The sequence below is a fragment of the Panthera uncia genome (assembly GCF_023721935.1).
Source record: "Panthera uncia isolate 11264 chromosome B3 unlocalized genomic scaffold, Puncia_PCG_1.0 HiC_scaffold_1, whole genome shotgun sequence".
NCBI classification, from domain to species: domain Eukaryota; kingdom Metazoa; phylum Chordata; class Mammalia; order Carnivora; family Felidae; genus Panthera; species Panthera uncia.
In genome coordinates, this window is record NW_026057582.1 from 116,294,344 (window position 1) to 116,313,795 (window position 19,452).

General features: G+C 35.7%; 1 protein-coding gene across 1 annotated transcript in view; it reads left to right on the plus strand.

Moving 5' to 3' along the window:
* HERC2 (HECT and RLD domain containing E3 ubiquitin protein ligase 2) overlaps positions 1-19,452 on the plus strand; it is a 263,428-nt gene that overhangs the window by 80,547 nt on the left and 163,429 nt on the right. Inside the window, exons 15-17 of the mRNA XM_049614147.1 lie at positions 5,479-5,730; positions 10,691-10,884; positions 17,045-17,245. Of these exons, the coding sequence (XP_049470104.1) occupies positions 5,479-5,730; positions 10,691-10,884; positions 17,045-17,245 (647 nt within the window). The remainder of the gene's footprint in view (positions 1-5,478; positions 5,731-10,690; positions 10,885-17,044; positions 17,246-19,452) is intronic.

Below are 19,452 nucleotides of genomic sequence, written 5' to 3' on the forward strand. Positions count from 1 at the left end.
CATACATTTGTGGATCCAATTCTGGAGTCTCTATTCTATTCCATTGGTCTGTGTGTCTGTTTTTGTGCCAATACCATGCTGTCTTGATGACTGCAGCTTTGTAGTAGAGGCTAAAGTCTGGGATTGTGATGCCTCCCGCTTTGGTCGTCTTCTTCTTCAAAATTACTTTGGCTATTCAGGGTCTTTTGTGGTTCCATACAAATTTTAGGATTGCTTGTTCTAGCTTCAAGAAGAATGCTGGTGCAATTTTGATTGGGATTGCATTGAATGTGTAGATAGCTTTGGGTAGGATTGACATTTTAGCAATATTTATTCTACCAATCCATGAGCACGGAATGTTTTTCCATTTCCTTGTATCTTCTTCGATTTCCTTCATAAGGCTTTCTATAGTTTTCAGCACACAGATCTTTTACGTCTTGGGTTAGGTTTATTCCTAGGTATTTTATGATTCTTGGCGCAGTTGTGAATGGGGTCAGTTTCTTTGGCTTTCTGTTGCTTCATTATTAGTGTATAAGAATGCATCCTGTGACTTTGCTGAATTCATGTATCAGTTCTAGCAGACTTTTGGTGGGGTCTGTCGGGTTTTCCATGTATAATATCATGTCATCTGCAAATTGAAAGCTTGACTTCATCTTTGCCAATTTTGATGCCTTTGATTTCCTTTTGTTGTCTGATTGGTGATGCCAGAACTTCCAACACTATGTGAAACAGCAGCGGTGAGAGTGGACATCCCTGTCGTGTTCCTGGTCTCAGGGGGAAAGCTGTCAGTTTTTCCCCATTGAGGATGATATTAGCTGTGGGCTTTTCATAAATGGCTTTTATGATGTTTAAGTATGTTCCTTCTATCCCGACTTTCTCGAGGGTTTTTATTAAGAAAGGATGCTGAATTCGGTCAAATGCTTTTTCTGCATCGATTGACAGGATCATATGGTTCTTTTCTTTTCTTTTATTAACGTGATGTATCACGTTGATTGATTTGTGAGTGTTGAACCAGCCCTGCAGCCCAGGAATGAATCCCACTTGATCATGGTGTATAATTCTTTTTATATGCTGTTGAATTCGATTTGCTAGTATCTGATTGAGAAGTTTTGCGTCCATATTCATCAGGGATATTGGCCTGTAGTTCTCTTTTTTTTGCTGGGTCTCTGTCTGGTTTGGGAACCAAAGTAATGCTGGCTTCATAGAATGAGTCTGGAAGTTTTTCTTCCCTTTCTATTTTTTTGGAACAGCTTGAGAAGGATAGGTATTAACTCTGCTTTCAATGTATGGTAGAATTCCCCAGGGAAGCCATCTGGTCCTGGACTCTTATTTGTTGGGAGGTTTTTGATAACTGATTCAATTTTTTCGCTGGTTCTGGGTCTGTTCAAGTTTTCTATTTCTTCCTGTTTGAGTTTTGGAAGTGTGTGGGTGCTTAGGAATGTGTCCATTTCCTCCAGGTTGTCCAGTTTGTTGGCATATAATTTTTCATAGTATTCCCTGATAATTGCTTGTATTTCTGAGGGATTGGTTGTACTAATTCCATTTGCATTCATGACTTTATCTATTTGGGTCCTCTCCGTTTTCTTTGTGAGAAGCCTGGCTAGAGGTTTATCAATTTTGTTTATTTTTTCAAAAAAACAACTCGTGGTTTCATTGATCTGCTCTACAGTTTTGTTTAGATTCTATATTGTTTATTTCTGCTCTGATCTTTATTATTTCTCTTCTTCTGCTGGGTTTGGGGTGTCTTTGCTGTTCTGCTTCTATTTCCTTTAGGTGTGCTGTTAGATTTTGTATTTGGGATTTTTCTTGTTTCTTGAGATAGGCCTGGATTGCAATGTATCTTCCTCTCAGGACTGCCTATGCTGCATCCCAAAGCATTTGGATTGTTGTATTTTCATTTTCATTTGTTTCCATATATTTTTAAACTTCTTCTCTAAGTGCCTGGTTGACCCATTCATTCTTTAGTAGGCTGTTCTTTAACCTCCATGCTTTTGGAGGTTTTCCAGACTTTTTCCTGTGGTTGATTTCAACTTTCATAGCACTGTGGTCTGAAAGTGTGCATGGTATGATCTCACTTCTTTTATACTTATGAAGGGCTGTTTTGTGACCCAGTCAGTATGTGATCTATCTTGGAGAATGTTCCATGCGCACTCGAGAAGAAAGTATATTCTGTTGCTTTGGGATGCAGAGTTCTAAATATATCTGTCAAGTCCATCTGATCCAATGTATCATTCAGGGCCCTTGTTTCTTTATTGACCCTGTGTCTACATGATCTCTCCATTCCTGTAAGTGGGGTATTAAAGTCCCCTGCAATTACCACATTCTTATCAATAAGGTTGCTTATGTTTGTGATTAACTGTTTTATATATTTGGGGGCTCCCGTATTCGGCGCATAGACATTTATAATCATTAGCTCTTCCTGATGGATAGACCCTGTAATTATTATATAATGCCCTTCTGCATCTCTTGTTACAGCCTTTAATTAAAGTCTAGTTTGTCTGATATAAGTATGGCTACTCCAGCTTTCTTTTGACTTCCAGTAGCATGATAGATAGTTCTCCATCCCCTCACTTTCAGTCTGAAGGTGTCCTCAGGTCTCAAATGAGTCTCTCTTGTAGACAGCAAATAGATGGGTCTTGTTTCATTATCCATTCTGATACCCTATGTCTTTTGGTTGGAGCATTTAGTCCATTTACATTCAGTGTTGTTATTGAAAGATAGGGGTTTAGAGTCATTGTGATGTGTGTAGGTTTCATGCTTGCAGTGATGTCTCTGGTACTTTGCGGTCCTTGCACATTTCACTCACAGAATCCCCCTTAGGATCTCTTGTAGGGCTGGTTTAGTGGTGATGAATTCCTTCAGTTTTTGTTTGTTTGGAAAACCTTATTTATTTCTGAGAGACAGAGAAAGGCAGACCATGAGTAGAGGCGGGGGAGAGAGAGAGAAAGAGAGAGGGATACAGAATCCCAAGCAGGCTCCAGGCTCTGAGCTGTTTGTTAGCCCAGAGCCTGATGTGGGGCTCGAACTCACGAACTGGGGGACCGTGACCTAAGGTGAAGTCGTATGCTCAACTGGCTAAGGTACCCAGGCACCCCTGTGGATTTTATTTTCTTAATATAAAATGAGAGTTACAGTAGAATAACTGACATTATGAATTGTTTCTGGTTATTATGTTTCTTAACGTCTAGCTATCTTTGATTCCCTGTGGTGAATCCTGCTTTTGTCTGTGTGGATTCAGAGTATGAAGCTACATTGTTGGCTTGTTTTTGATTATACTTTTGTATTTGTCTTCATTAGTGAGACTGTACTCATTTTGCTTTTTTTTGAGCGTATATTAGGTTTAACGGTTAGAATTAGATTGATATTTTAAACTGTTATTTGTTAATGTTGTGAGGGTCTGTCCTCAGAATCGTGGTGATCTGTCAAAATCAGCTGGGGAGCCTGTCTGCCCTCTTCCTGCAGAAGTTGAATGGCAGATTGGGAATTGACTTACTTCTGGGAATTTCTTTAGTAAGAGGACAAAAATAATTTCAGTTATCTTCATGTCCACATAGGGCCCCTTCCCGCCCCACACCTATTCCCACTAAAGGATAGGCATAGAGTCATCTTTCTTCTGCTTCTATGAGTCTTAGAGAAAAATGGTCTCATTAGTCATCTGAAAGTTCTCTTCTAGCATGAAGCTTTCAGTTTGACGTCTTGTTTTTAAGTGTCCATTGTTGAGTGATTGATAATATTTTATAAAACTCTTAACAAGGAAGTTTTTTCTTAAGTAAGCCTTATTAGGGCTTGTTCTTGAATTCTTAGTGTGAAACTGCTACATAAGTAAAACTGTGTAAAGTGTTGACTAAATTGCCTTGATTGGAAACTGTGCATGCTGTTTACCTCACACTGGTGTTTCTTTGGTGTGGGTGTTATAAAGGGAAATGTCCCTGGTATGTTACTATTCTTTGAGAAGACTGGTATAGTAGAAGCCTGCTTGCCTGTTAGGTCTGGTCCTGGATGACAGGCTCACTGAAAAAAATTGGAGAAAGTGGGAATTGTGGGCTGGGCTATGTGAACAACAGGCATTTTGCAAGGCATGTAGTATATGCATATTCTTTGATAATTGTGTATGGGTCTGTTGAGTTGAACATTGCTATTTTTCTTTCACTGACCACCTGCTAGTGTATCATATACAGTTTTAGATCAGGGATTGACTGTTTTTGCAAATAGACTGATATTGGAATGCCACCTTGCTTATGTATTATCTGTGGCTGCTTTCCTATGACAGGGGAACAATTAGATAATTGTAACAGAGACCACATTGCCCACAAAGCCTAAAAATACTTACCTTCTGGGCTCTAACAAAAAGTTTGCTGGGGCGCCTAGGTTGTTCAGCTAGCTAAGCATTCGACTCTTGATTTTGGCTTAGGTCATGATTTCACGGTTTGTGGGATTGAGCCCTGCATCGAGCTCTGTGCTGGCAGTGTGGAGTCTGCTTGGGATTCTCTCTCTCCCTCTCTCTGCCCCTCCCCTGCTCTCTCTCTCAAAATAAATAAATAAACATTAAAAAATATTTTTAAAAATTTGCTGATCTTTAGATTATTTAAAATAGAATGGAGGAGTGTCTGGGTGGCTCAGTCGGTTGATTGTCCGACTCTTGATTTTGGTTCAGGTCACAATCTCATGGTTGTGAAATCGAGCTCTGCACTGAGTGTGGAGCCTGCTTAAGATTCTGTCTCTCTCTCTCTCTCTCTCTCTGTGTCTCTCTTCCCCTCATCCTCTACTACCTCTCTTCCCTGCTCGTGTGCTCTCTCTCTTTAAAAAAAAAAAGAAAAAAAAACTTAGTCACTTATGGAGTGATGTAATTTCTTCTTTTATATTTCTTCTCGTTTCTTTTCTACAGTTTTCACCTGCACCTAATTTAGCAGGTTTCTTTTTTAATAATTCATATTTATTGACTTTTGCAAATTATCAGAGTAAATATAAAACAAACATATTTTTGTAATTTATTGCTTTATATAATATTTAATTAGATTATACTCACAAACATTATTAGAAAGAAATGCCGTCCTGCAGTTGACTTGAGGTCAGCATGACAGGAACAGTGTGCAGGCAGACTTGAGAGAGAGTGGTCAGGGAACTACAGCGGTGTTTAATGGGTCCAGTTATAGTATTTTATGGAGGCAGTGGGTCTTTTGTTCTGTTTTCACTACTTGGTTGAACTGAACCCAATCATTGAGCACAAACTAGTAAGGGTCAGGACTTTATTATTCTTTTAGCTAAAAACAAAAACAAAAAACCACACCCAGCTTTCCTTTTCCTATTGCTTCTGTATCAACCTGAAGTATAAACTAGATTTCATTTGGTAAGCGGTCACCTGGTTATTGTTATTATAGTTATTATACTATATATATAAGTCTAGATTTATGTTATTGGTTATATTGAGTATTTTCAGCCACTTAGAAGTTGCATTAAGATGTACAGTTATTTTTACTTAAATATATTTGTATTTTTTAGGTCAGGTGTGGTCTTGGGGAGATGGTGACTATGGAAAATTGGGCAGAGGTGGTAGTGATGGCTGCAAAACACCAAAGCTTATTGAAAAGCTTCAAGACTTGGATGTTGTGAAAGTCCGATGTGGAAGTCAGTTTTCTATCGCTTTGACGAAAGATGGCCAGGTTTATTCATGGGGAAAAGGTGACAATCAGAGACTAGGGCATGGAACAGAGGAACATGTTCGTTATCCCAAACTCTTGGAAGGCTTGCAAGGTAAGTGCAAAATGAAAACTTTTAAAACCTTTTGAAGCTTTTTCTTTAGCAATCTTTTAAAGTTTGTAGGTCTTTATTTACCTAATATTTCACAAATTAACTCATCATTAGAAGGCTTTTACCCACATTTTTATAGGTATAGATTATAAATGGAAAATGGTTTTGTTTCTATTCAAAAATGGTGTAGAATTATTCTCACCAGATTTATTTTGAAATTCGTTCAGTTTTACAAATATTGGTGCCAGGCATCTATTCATCACTATGTAAGCTGGCCTTAGTGAGATTAACTTCTGTTGGTGAGGTCACCTGTAGTTATACTGTAGACACTGCTAAGATGACGGGTGTATATAGTGCTGTGGGAGCACAGTGGGAGATAGGATTGGTGTGCCTAGAGTGGTCTCATTTGAAATTATCCTTGATAGGTGAATCCTGCTTATTTGGTTTCAAGGGCATCTAGCATGCATTCTAGATAGAATGGGAGCCCAGGCATGTAGGTGTGCTTTGCAGGTGCCTTCTGAAGTGTGGGAGAGGTTGGTGATAGGTTTATCAGGTGGGGCTTGTAGTGCTTTATCTAAGAGGTGAGCAGACTGTTTTCCTAAAGGACCTAGACCATAAGTATTTTAGCTTTGAGTACCATACACTGTATGTCTCAACTACTCTTTTTCTGCTTTTGTACCCCAAAAGTAGCCATGGACAATATGTAAACAAATGGTCCTGGCTATGTTATGGCTTTATTCATAGAAACAACCCTTGGCCTGTGTTTGGCATGAGGGATGAAGTTTGTTGGATCTCTGTGCTGGATCCTACTTTATGTTTTTGCTTTTTTGTCAAGGGAGTTTAAAGGGAGACTTTTACATAGGACTTGATAGTTTCTTTCCTGATGACAAAGTTTTATGGTGTCTATTGTTTTCTAAGTTTCTGAGATAAGTTGTAGGGTAATACAGTTGGTTTATATTATGGAGCTATGTTTAAATTTTGTTAGCCTTTCTTGTTTATATTTTTTTCACTTAGTTAAGGAAATATGCTTCCTCAGCAACATTTATTAGATACAGAGAAAACTTATCATGAAAATATTTAAATAATTTTTGGTACATATTGGTTGTTGTCAACTTATCATAGGCTCTTAGAATTGTTCTCCTTACTCTAGTAGAATTTTGCAGCTGAATTATTTTTTATGTTGACATTTCTGAAGACATTCCTTGTGCTGGTCATGTTAGACTTACTATTAAGCAAAAATATAATACTTGGATAGCACTATTTAAATAGGAAAAATGTATTATTTGACTTTAGAAAAAAGATTTTTGTCTTAGAAAACTTCCTTAATGAAGAGGGTACTTTGATATTCATCAGGATAGCCCACAATGTGGGCTATAAAACACCCCTTAACATAGTTAAAAGAAGGGAGATCAAACAATGTCTGCTGTCAGACTACAATATAATTAAACTAAAAATCAATAAAAGATAGCTGAAATATCCCCAAGTACATGGAGATAAACTTCCAGGATGCCGGGGTTGCTAAGTCAGTTAAGCATCTGACTGGCTCAGGTCATGATCTCACGGTTTGTGGGCTCCAGCCCCATATTGGGCTGTCTGCTGTCAGCTCAGAGCCCACTTGGGATTCTCTGTCTTCCTCTCTCTCTCTCCTGCTTGTGCATACTCACACACTGTTTCTCTCAAAAATAGATAAACATTAAAAAAATATTAAAAAATAAACACTAAACTTCCAAATAACACATGGTCAAACAAAAAACTCTCAAGAGAAATTTTAAAATATTTTGAACTAAATGAAAATGAAAACAACTTACCAAAATTTGTGGGATGCTGTGAAAGCAGTGCTTAGAAAGATATTTATAGCACTGAATTCATGTATTATAAAAGAAGAAAGATCTAAAGTTAGTAATCTTTGTGTTCAGGAAAGGAAACCATCAACAAAATGAAAAGGCAACGTACAGAATGGGGGAAATATTTGTAAATCATATATGGGATAAAGGATTAATATCCAAAATATATAAAGGACTCATACAATTCAATAGCAACAAAACAAAACAAAACCTCCAAAACCAATTTGTTGAAAAATTGGGCAGAGGATCTGAGTAGACATTTTTCCAAAGGTGGCTTATAGATAGCCATCAGGTGTATGAAAAGGTACTCAATGTCAGTAATCTTCAGGGTAAATGCAGATCAAAACCACAGTGAGATATCACCTCATACCTGTTTGAATGGCTATTATCAAAAAGATAAGAAATAACTAGTGTTGGTGAGGATGTGGAGGAAAAGAAACTCTTGTGCACTGTTGATGGGAATGTAAATTGGTACAGCCACCATGGAAAACAGTAAGGAGGCTTTGCAAAAATTAAACAAACAAACAAAAAAACCAACTACCATGTGATCCACCTGTTCCACTTCTGAGTATTTATCTGAAGGAAATAAATATGCTAACTCAAAAAGGTACCTGCATCCTCCTGTTCATTGCAGCATTATTCACAGTAACCAAGATATGGAAACAACCTAAGTGTCCATTGATAGATGAGTGGATAAAGAAAATGCAGTATAATGGAATATTATTCAGCCACAGAAAAGAAGGTCATTCTTCCATTTGTGTTAACATGGATGGACCTTGAGGGCATTATGCTAAGTAAATAGGTCAGACAGAGAAAGACAAACACTGTATGATGAGAAATGAGAGAGAAGACATACTACAGATCCTTTGAACTTTATAAAGATGATAAAGGAATACTAAGAACAACTCTATGTCCCCATATTTTGTAATGTAGATGAAGTGAACCAATTCTTTAAAAGACACAATTTGCCAAAACTCATATAAGAAGAAATAGACAAACTGAATCGGCCTATATCTATTAAATTGAGTCAATAATTGATAACTTTCAGAAAGCATGAGGCCCAGATGGGTTTACTGGTGAATTCTCCCAAACATATAAGGAAGAGGGAGAAATTATACCAATTCTCTATAATCTCTGTTTCAGAGGAGAGAAGCAAAGGGAATACTTATTAACTCATTCTATGAGGCCAGCACTACCCTAATATCAAAGCCAGACAAAGACATTATAAAAAAATTACAGACCAACATCTCTCATGAATATAGATGCAGAAATCTTCAATGAAATATTAACAAATCAAATTCAACAATGTATAGAAAGAATTATATATCACCACTAAGTTGAGTTTATTCTGCATATGCAAGATTGGCTAATTCAGCATCCAAAAATCAATGTAATCCATCAAATCAAGAGAGGGATAAGAAAAATCACATGATCATATCAATAGATGCAGAAAAAACATTTGATAAAATTCAATACCTATTCCTACTAAAAACTCTCAATAAACCAGGAATTCTTTAACTTGATAAAGAATATCTATAAAAATCCTACAGCTAACATTATACTTAATGGTAAGAAACTTGAATCCTTCCCACTAAGATCAGGTACAAGGAAAAGATGTCTCATCTCACCATCATCTCTTTTCAGAATCATGCTGGAAGTTCTAGCTAATGCAGTAAGACAATGAAAGAATAGTAAAGGAATGCAGATTGAGAAGGAAGAAATTTTGTTCACAGATGACATAAAAGTCTATGTAGAATATCTGAAAGAATTAACAAAAAAGCTGGAAGTAATAAATGATTATAGCAGAGTTGTAGTATACAAAGTTAATATACCAAAGTCTTGTTTTTTTATATGTCAACAATTGAGAAGTGGAATTTGAAATAAATACATAATATCATTCACATTAGTAGTAAGGGAATGAAATAAATAGGTATAACTCTGACAAAATAAGTACAAGAGCCATATGAGGAAAACTATGTAACTGATGAATGAAATCAAAGGAGAACTAATAAATTGAGAGATAGTCTTTGTTCATGGATAGGAAGACTGAATATTGTCAGTTCTTTCCAGCTTGATCTATAGATTTAATGCAATCTCCATCAAAATCTGAGCAAGTTATTATATTGGTATTGACAGACTGATTCTAAGTTTTATGTGGAGAGGCAACAGATCTAGAATAGCTAACACAGTATTGAAGGACAAGAACAGGTTGGAGGACTGACACTATGCAGCTTCAAAACTTAATATAAAGCTACAGTAATCAGGACAGTATGACATTGATTACAGTATAGATAAATTGATCATTGAAACAAAGTAGAGAGCTCAGAAATAGACCCACATAAATATAGTTAATTGATCTTTGAGAAGGGAGCCAGGGCAATACAATGAAGCAGAGGTGAGTTTTTCAACAAATGGTGTTGGAACAATTAAACATTCACATGCAAATAAAAGTGAATACTTGATAATAGGGGAGGCTATACATGGGGTGGAGAGTATATGGGAAATCTCTGCATTTTTCCTCAATTTTGCTGTGATCCTAAAATGTTCTAAAAATAGAAAGGAAAAAAGATATACTTTGCATGATTATATCTTGGGACAGGAGAATACGATTTAATGATTAATTAAAAATACACTTATCTCTTTCTGAATGAAAAACTGAATATGGAGAAAAAAAATAACAGCTCTGGGGTGCCTGGGTGGCTCAGTCAGTTGAGTGTCCGACTGTGGCTCAGGTCAGGATCTCGCAGTTTGTGTGTTTGAGCCCTGTGTTGGGCTCTATGCTGATAGCTCAGAGCCTAGAGCCTGCTTTGGATTCTGTGTCTCCCTCTCTGCCCCTCTCCCACTCAGGCCCTTTCTCAAAAATAAATAAACATTAAAAAAAAAAAAAGGTAACAGATCCTTTTCATACCTTAACATTGTTTAATTTTCAGGCTGCAGGTCTTAATAAATTGTAGCTAGTAAACCATAACAAGGGTTTTAATAACATACATGAAGCAGATGAATTATGCATAGTATTAAAGCAATGAATTATCCTTTAGAAGTTGACATTAAATACCTTCTGACCTGAATGATCTACAACAGAAGTCAGGTGTGAAGCTGTATTGTATCTTTCCTCTCAGGGAAGAAGGTAATTGATGTGGCTGCAGGCTCCACCCACTGCCTGGCTCTGACTGAGGACAGTGAGGTCCATAGCTGGGGCAGCAACGACCAGTGTCAGCACTTTGACACCTTGCGTGTGACCAAACCAGAACCTGCTGCGCTGCCAGGACTGGATACCAAACACATAGTTGGAATTGCCTGTGGACCTGCTCAGGTACTGAGTAGATAGTTTGGTTAGATATTTTGTAGAATTTTGGTTGCCCATCCCTCATTGCTAGGATGTTGAAATACCATTGACTTGTGTGTGTTGTTCTTATATCCTGTAGTTGTACTAAACTCTCTTATTAGTTCTAGGAGTTTTGTGTCAATTCCCTGAGTTTTCTTCAGAAACATAGACACAGTTTTATTTCGTCTTTTTTCTATATTTCTTTCCCTTGCCTTATTGCACTGGCCAAGACTTCCAATATGATGTTGAAGAGTGGTAAGAGGGCAAATCCTTGTTCCTGTTTGTAGCGGGAAAGCATTTAGTCTTTCACTATTAGCTAGGATGTTAACTGTAGGATTTTTTTTTTTAGTAGATGCCTTGTGTCAGATTAAGGAAGTTTCCTTTAACTCCTACTTTTTTGAGAGTTTTTTTTTTTTTTTTTTAATACTGAATAGATGCTGAATTTTGTCAGATACTTTTTTCTTCTCAAATGATATGATCATGTAGTTTTCTTTCTTTAGTCTGTTTATATGGTAGACTATGTTAATTGATTTTCAAATATTAAGCAAACCTTGCATTTCTGAGATAAACCCCACTTGGTTATGGTGTATTATTCTTTCTTATATATTGCTTTATTTGATTTGCTAATGTATTGTTGAGGATTTTTCTGCTGATGGTCATCAGAGATAATTGGTTTGTGGTTTTATACTGTGTGTCTTTTTATCAGGGTAAAACTGGTCTCATAAAAAGTGTTGGAAAGTGTTCCTTTCTCTTCTGTTTTCTAGAAGGGATTGTGTAGAGTTAGTGTTATTTCTTCTTTAAATTTTTTTTTCTTTGGTGAATCCATCTGAGCCAGGAAATTTCTTTCTCAAAAGATTTTTATGTAAAAATTGTTTCTTTAATAGATACAGAACTATTCAGAGTGTTTCTTCTTGAGTAGGTTTAACGGATTTGTGGCACTCAAGGAGTTGTTCCATTTCATCTAAGATGTCTGAGTTTTGTGTATAAAGATATCCTTAGTATTCTTTTACTAACCTTTTGAAGTCTTTGGGGTCTGTAGTAATATATTCTCTTTCATTACAGATATTAGTAATTTGTGTGTGTGTGTTTGTGTTTCTTTGTCAGTTTTGCCTAGATATTTATCCATTTTATTGATCTTTTTAAAGAACTTTTAGTTTCAAAAAACTTCCCTTTGTTTTTTGCTTTCAATTTCATTGGCTTCTTCTCTTTGTTATTTTTTTTCCCTTTCAGCTTGCTTTGGGTTCACACTTTTCTATTTTTAGTTTCTTCAAGAAAAAGCCTAGGTTAATTTTAGACCTTTCTTCTTTTGTAATATTTAAGCAGTTGATGCTGTAATTTCCCTCTAAGTAGTGCGAATTTGCACTCACACATTTTGATGTATTTTGTTTTTGTTCAGTTCAATATACTCTCTAATTTCTTTTGAGAATTGCTCTGTGACCTATGTATTATTGTGTCATTTAATTTTAAAGTGTTTGGAGATTGTACTAGTATCATTCTCTTACTGTTCCTCATTTAATTTTATTGTGGTTAGGGAACAAACTATATGATTTCAATTCTTCTAGGTTTGTTAAGATTTGTGTCTCAGGATATGTTCTCTTAAGTGAATGTTCTGTGTGTGTGCTTAAAAAGGGTTATGTATTTTGTTGTCCATGTATTTTGCTGTTGTTGGGTGAAGTGTTCTATAAATGTCCATTAAATCCAGTTCATTGATGGTATTCAATTGTTGTATATCCTTGCTAATTTTCTGTCTGCTTCTATCTCTTTCTAGGAGGATAGTGTTGGTATTTCCAAGTACAATTATGGATTTCCCCATTTCTTTTGGCTCTATCGGTTTTATTTTTTTTTAATATCAGTGCTTTTGGTCATTAAAAAAATTATGGTTGACTATAGAGTGGCATTAAGTATATTCGTGAGACTGTGTAACCATCATTGTTATCCATCTCCAGAACTTTGTCATCATCCTAAACAAAAATTCTGTACCCATTAAACATTACTCTCCTTTTCTCTTCCCTTTGGCCCCTAGTAACCTCAAATTTACTTTCTGTTTCTGTGAATTTGCCTATTCAAGATACCTTATATAAGTATAATCATATAATATTTGACCTTTTGTGTCTGGCTTATTCCACTTAGCATAAGTTTTTTAATTTTTAATTAAAATTTTTTTTAAGCATAAGGTTTTTAAGCTTGTTCTATGTTGGAGCATGTTTCAAGATTTTATTCCTTTTAAAGGCTTAATAATATTCCATTATATGTATATCCCACATTTTGTTCATTTATTTCTCCTTTTTTGTACCTTTGGCTATTGTGATTGTGTTGCTCTGAGTGTCTGGGTCCATGCTTTCATTTTTTTGTTTTTGTTTTTGTTTTTGTTTGTTTGAGTATATATCTAGGAGTGGAATTGCTGGATCATATGGTAATTATGAGGAATTTGAGGAACTGTCAAACTGTTTTCTACAGCAGCTGCATGATTTTTACATTCCCACCAGATAGGCACAAGGGTTTCAGTTTCTCCACTTTTTTTTTTGGCCAACCCTGGTTATTTTCTGGTTTTCTTTCTTTGATTGTTTGAAGCCATCCTTGTGTGTATGAAGTGGTATCACACTGTGGTTTTGATTTGCACTTCCCTAATAGAAAAGATGTTGAGCATTTTTTTATGTGTGTATTGACCATTTGTATATCTTCTTTGAGGAAATGTTGATTAAGTCCTTTGCCCCTTTTTGAATTTTTTCTTGAATTGTAGGAGTTCTTGATGTATTGTGGATATTAATCCCTTATCAGGTATATGATTTACAGCTATTTTTTTCCCCATTCTGTGCTTGTCTTTTCATTTTGTTGATAGTGTCCTTTGATGCACACAAGTTTTTAATTTTGAATAAGTCTACTTTATTTTTTCTTATGTTGTCTATGCTTTTGGTGTTATATATATTCAAGAAATCTGTTGTTATGTAGATTTCACCCAGTGTTTTCTTCTAAAAGTTTTATAGTTTTAGCTTTTATGTTTTGGTCTTTGATCCACTCTAAGTTAATTTTTGTATATGGTATAAGGTAATGATCCAATTTGGTTGCTTTGCAGTTTTCCCAGCACCTTTTGTAGAAAAGATTGTTCTTTCCCCATTGAATGGTGTTGGCACTTATCAAAAATCACTTTACTGTATAGGTAATGGCTTATTTCTGGGCTCTCCATTCTGTTTCATTGGTCTGTATGCCAGTATTTCATTGGTACTTTATGCCAGGACCATGCTGTTGTGATTACTGTAGCTTCGTAGTGTAGTAGGCTTTGAATTAGGAATTGTGAGTTTTCCAGTTTTGTTCTCTGTTTCAAGATTATTTTGTTTATTTGGGGTCACTTGAGATTCCATGTACATTTTAGGATGGGTTTGTCAGTTCTTGTTTCATAGATTTTGAAGCTCTTTTTTTTTTCCTTTTTTTAAGATATGTGCACATTTAGGGTTGCTTTGTCATCTTGATGAATTGGCCAAGGGCATTATACAGTATGCCCCCTTTATCCTTCTTTTTCTTTGCTCTGAAGTCTGTTTTGTCTGATTTTAGTGTAGGTGCTTCATTTTTCATTTATTTTGTAAAAATTTTATTAGGTTTATTTTGGGAGAGCATGCATGTGAATGGGGGGAGGGGCAGAGAGAGAGGGAGAGAGAGTATCTTATGCAGACTCCGCGCCTAGCACAGAGCCCAATGCGGGGCTTGATTCCATGAACTTTGAGTTCAGACTCAAGAGCCAAAATCAAGAGTCAGACTAAGTGTTAAGTACTGACTGAGCCACCCAGAGGCTCCTTGCTTTTTATTTAATAGTGTTTGCATACTGTAACTTTTCCATTCTTTTAATTGAAAAAAAATTAAAAATTGAAATAATTATTGTAGGAATTTGCCAATGTCATGGGTTTTGTTTATTGAGGTTATATAAGAAGTCAATATTCTAGTTCCTTTCCCTTTCCATATAAAATTTAGAATAGTCTTGTCTATGTCAGCAAAAACATCTTGCTTGGACTTTAATAGGAATTGTATTTAACCTGTCATCAATTTTTGGAGAATTGGCAGTTTTGCTATATTTAGTCTTCCAATCAATGAAAATGGTATGTCTAGATATTTATTTACATTTTCTTTGATTTCATTTATTAGCATTTTCAGTATATAAGTCTTTGACATGTTTTGTTAGATTTATATCTTTTACTTTTAACCCACATGTCTCATTATGTGTATAGTGAGTTTCTTGGGTACCGTGTATAGGTGCATTTAAAAAAAAATGCTTGAGTCAATCTGTCTTTTAATTGATATATTTATTTAGATCATTTATTTTTACTCCAATTTTTGACGTACGTAGATTTGAGTCTTTCATTTTCTTGTTGGCTTTTGTTTGTTCTGTTATTCCTCTATTGTGCTTTTCCTGCCTTTTTTGGGAGTATATGAACATTTTTTAATATTCCACTTTATTTATTTGAATTTGACTTTATTTCTTTATATAGTTTCTTTTTAGTGGCTGCTGTAGGTTTTACCATAAACATACTTAATTCTTTGCAGGCTACTTTAGAATCAAAATGTAACCATTTTTAATTGGAATGTAGAAACCTGTTGTTTAGTTTTCAAATGCTTAAGAGATTTTTCTAGTTATTTACATCTAGGTTATTCTTATTGGCTTCTAGTTTCTGTTGGTTTCTTTTTTTAAAAAATTTTTTTTTCAACGTTTTTTATTTATTTTTGGGACAGAGAGAGACAGAGCATGAACGGGGGAGGGGCAGAGAGAGAGGGAGACACAGAATTGGAAACAGGCTCCAGGCTCCGAGCCATCAGTCCAGAGCCTGACGCGGGGCTCGAACTCACGGACCGCGAGATCGTGACCTGGCTGAAGTCGGACGCTTAACCGACTGTGCCACCCAGGCGCCCCTTTCTTCTTCTTTTTTTTTTTTTTTAATTTTTTTTTCAATGTTTTTTATTTATTTTTGGGACAGAGAGAGACAGAGCATGAACGGGGGAGGGGCAGAGAGAGAGGGAGACACAGAATCGGAATAGTTTCTGTTGGTTTCTAAGAAGCTTAATTTGATTATGTTCAGAGAACATATTCTATGATTTCAATTTTTTTATATAGGTAAGAAATATTTTATGATTAAATATTTTAAATATGACTGTATTCTGTTGTGGTTTTCTAGTAAGTGTCAGTTTGATCTAGTTCATTGATGGTTTTATTAGTTTCTTTTAAAGTTTTACTTTTTTTTATCTCTCTTTGTTCTATGTTATTAGGATAATTTTGCTGTCTTCAACTATATTTTTGGATTTATCTGTTTCTTTCATTTCTGCCAGTTTTTACTGCCGTGTGTTTTGTGGTTCTGTTGTTAGGTACATATCATTCAACATTGTTCTGTCTTCTTGTGAATTGACCCTTTTATCATTGTATAATGTCTCTGTTTAGCCCTGGTAATTTCCTGTCTCTGAAGTTTGCTTTGTTTGATATTAATATAGCCATTTTCTATTCCTTTACTTAAACTTTTTTAATCTTTATATTTAAGGTAGATTTCTTGTTGATACCATATAGTTAGATTTTGGTTTTCATACCTCCTGACAATTTCTACTTTTTGTTAGTATGTTTAGACCATTTACATTTAATTTAATTATTTATAAGTTAGATTTATTTCTACCATTGTGAGGTTTTGTTTGCTCTCTTTTTTTATTCCTTTATCTTTTCCTGACTTCTTTTGGGTTGTTTGAATAATTTTTAGTACTCCATCTTAACTTACTGAGTTGTCTCTTTGTGTAGTTTTTTAGTGGTTGCTTTAGAGATTAAATATACCTAACCTTTCATTATTTACTTACAGTTATTTGTAACTGTTCAAGTAGATTATGATCCTCACTGTTATCTATTAGTGTGCATTAATAATTTTGAGAGTGAAAAGATTATAAACGTTGTATCTTTTTATTTGTGGCACAATGAGATTGGGTCCTAAAATGAGAGAGAAGATTGGAAGCTGATAGTGTATAAACTAGACAACCATGAAAGTACATTTGTATTGGGGACAATTAGAGGTATGAATAAGTAATAATTTAAAGCATCTTCGTAATTCATAATGGTGAATCTTTTCTGTGAAACAGTCCAAGAACTGAATGTGTGAATTCATTTTAGGTTGTTTTGTTTCTTCAATAGAGTTTTGCTTGGTCATCTTGTTCTGAGTGGTCCATTGGCCTCCGTGTCCCTTTTGTGGTAGATATCTGCTCAATGACTTTTGAGCAGCTGGACCTCCTACTACGGCAAGTGAGTGAGGGGATGGACGGCACTGCTGACTGGCCTCCACCTCAAGAGAAAGAATGTATGGCTGTGGCAACACTGAATCTTCTACGACTTCAGGTATTAATGATTTCCTTTCCTCTCCCTCCCTTTGTAAGTGTCTTAGGTATTTGTAACAATGTTTGTGTATATTGAAGGGTATGCATTTTAGCCTGTTAATTGAACTGCTAATGAAAAATGTAAAGTATTTAAAGTGTTTAGATTATTTAGATTAGATTATCTAGATTATGATGGAATGTAATATGTAGGAGGCTTAAAAAAATCAGTCTAGGGGCGCCTGGGTGGCTCAGTCGGTTAAGCATCCGACTTCAGCTCAGGTCACGATCTCGTGGTCTGCGAGTTCGAGCCCCGCATCGGGCTCTGGGCTGATGGCTCAGAGCCTGGAGCCTGCTTCCGATTCTGTGTCTCCCTCTTGCTCTGCCCCTCTCCCATTCATGCTGTGTCTCTCTCTGTCTCAAAAATAAATAAATGTTAGAAAAAAATTAAAAAAAAAATCAGTCTAGTTATATTTGTTCTGGAAGTCAGTCTTGGCATGCAGGGTGAGAGTATATATGGATTGTTTTATTTCTGCAATAATCAGCTTGTTTGCATTCATCATGGAATCACTCTTGAATTTACTGTTGTATGTGGAGAAACAACTGAGTGAGATAGTGGATAACTGAGAGACCAGTTGGTGTGCTAGCCAGTCTCTCCTCTGGAGTATGAAAGCTCAACTCTGTAAGCTTGTCTCCCTTCACTTTGTCACAGGGAAGGTTAAAGTGAAAGGTCAAAATAAGAAAACCTACAAACATATTTTTCTTCCCTTTTTTTTTTCTTTTTTTGTTTGTTTGCTTCTTTGTTTCTTTTTTAAAGAAAAACTATAGCTGAAATCTTTGGTCATCATATTTCTCTTGGCAATAAAATCCTATGACTGAATGTCAAGAAACTAGTTTTTCTCAACAAAATAATTTTTCCCTTTATTTTTTTTATTATTTTTTTTACACTTTTATTTTTTATTTTTATTTTTTTAATTTTTCCCTTTATAATACAAGGATTTCTATGTAACCCATCATGTCCCCCTCTTCTTCTGTCCCCTTCTTGCCTTGGTTCTTTAAAAGGCACACAGCTTATGGTAAGTGATGATTCACAGGAATCTAGTCCCGAAGCCAAGAGTACACTGTATACACTGTATGTTAGCTAACTTGACAATAAATTATTAAAAAAAATAAAAAATAAAAAGCACACAGCTGAATTTAGTGTTTAGTTGCATTAATCAAATTAGCAGAAGTTTGGAGAGTACTTCTCTTTCCCAAAAATCGTCTAAAGGAGCTCATTTATTAGGGCCTCTGTGGTTCCCTTCCGTGATTCCACCCAGTTGTTGATTCCCATGGTTTGTAGCAATGTTGCTATTCTGGTCAGTGCTATGGAGAAAGACCTTATACATGTTGTTTTAGGTTCAATTCCTTTTGGCCTACATTTACCTGGTGACATATGTTTTTCTGTTGCTTTATTCTGTTTTTTTTAGGTCCTTATGTTTTAATTGCATCATTTTAAAAAATCACTTACAGAGCTTGATTATTTTTTTTTATTTTTAAAAATTTTTATTTTATTTTATTTTTTTTTAACGTTTATTTATTTTTGAGACGGAGAGAGACAGAGCATGAACGGGGGAGGGTCAGAGAGAGGGAGACACAGAATCTGAAACAGGCTCCAGGTTCTGAGCTGTCAGCACAGAGCCCGATGCGGGGCTCGAACTCACAGACCGCAAGATCATGACCTGAGCCAAAGTCGGCCGCTTAACCGACTGAGCCACCCAGGCGCCCCAAAGCTTGATTCTTAAAAAGAATCCAATTTGAGGATCTTTATTCATTAGGTGAATTTAATTTTTTTATAGTTTTTGTGATTGCTAATGTATTTGAATTTAGGTCTTCTGATAAGTTTTATGTAAGTTTATTCTTCATTTTATTATTTCTCTCTTCTTTTAAATGTTTGTGTATTTTTGAGAGAGACAGAATGTGAGCAGGGGAGGGGGCAGAGAGAGAGGGAGACACAGAATCCAAAGTAGGCTCTAGGCTCTGAGCTGCCAGCACAGAGCCCGATGTGGGGTTTGAACTCACAAGCCGCATGGTCATGACCTGAGCCAAAGTCAGACACTTAACTGAGCCACCCGGGCGCCCCTATTATTTATCTCTTGATCAAGTTTCGAAAACAATTTTTTTAAGTTTATTTATTTGTTTTGAGAGCAAGAGCAAGAGGGGAAGAGGCAGAGAGAGAGGGAGAGAGAGAAT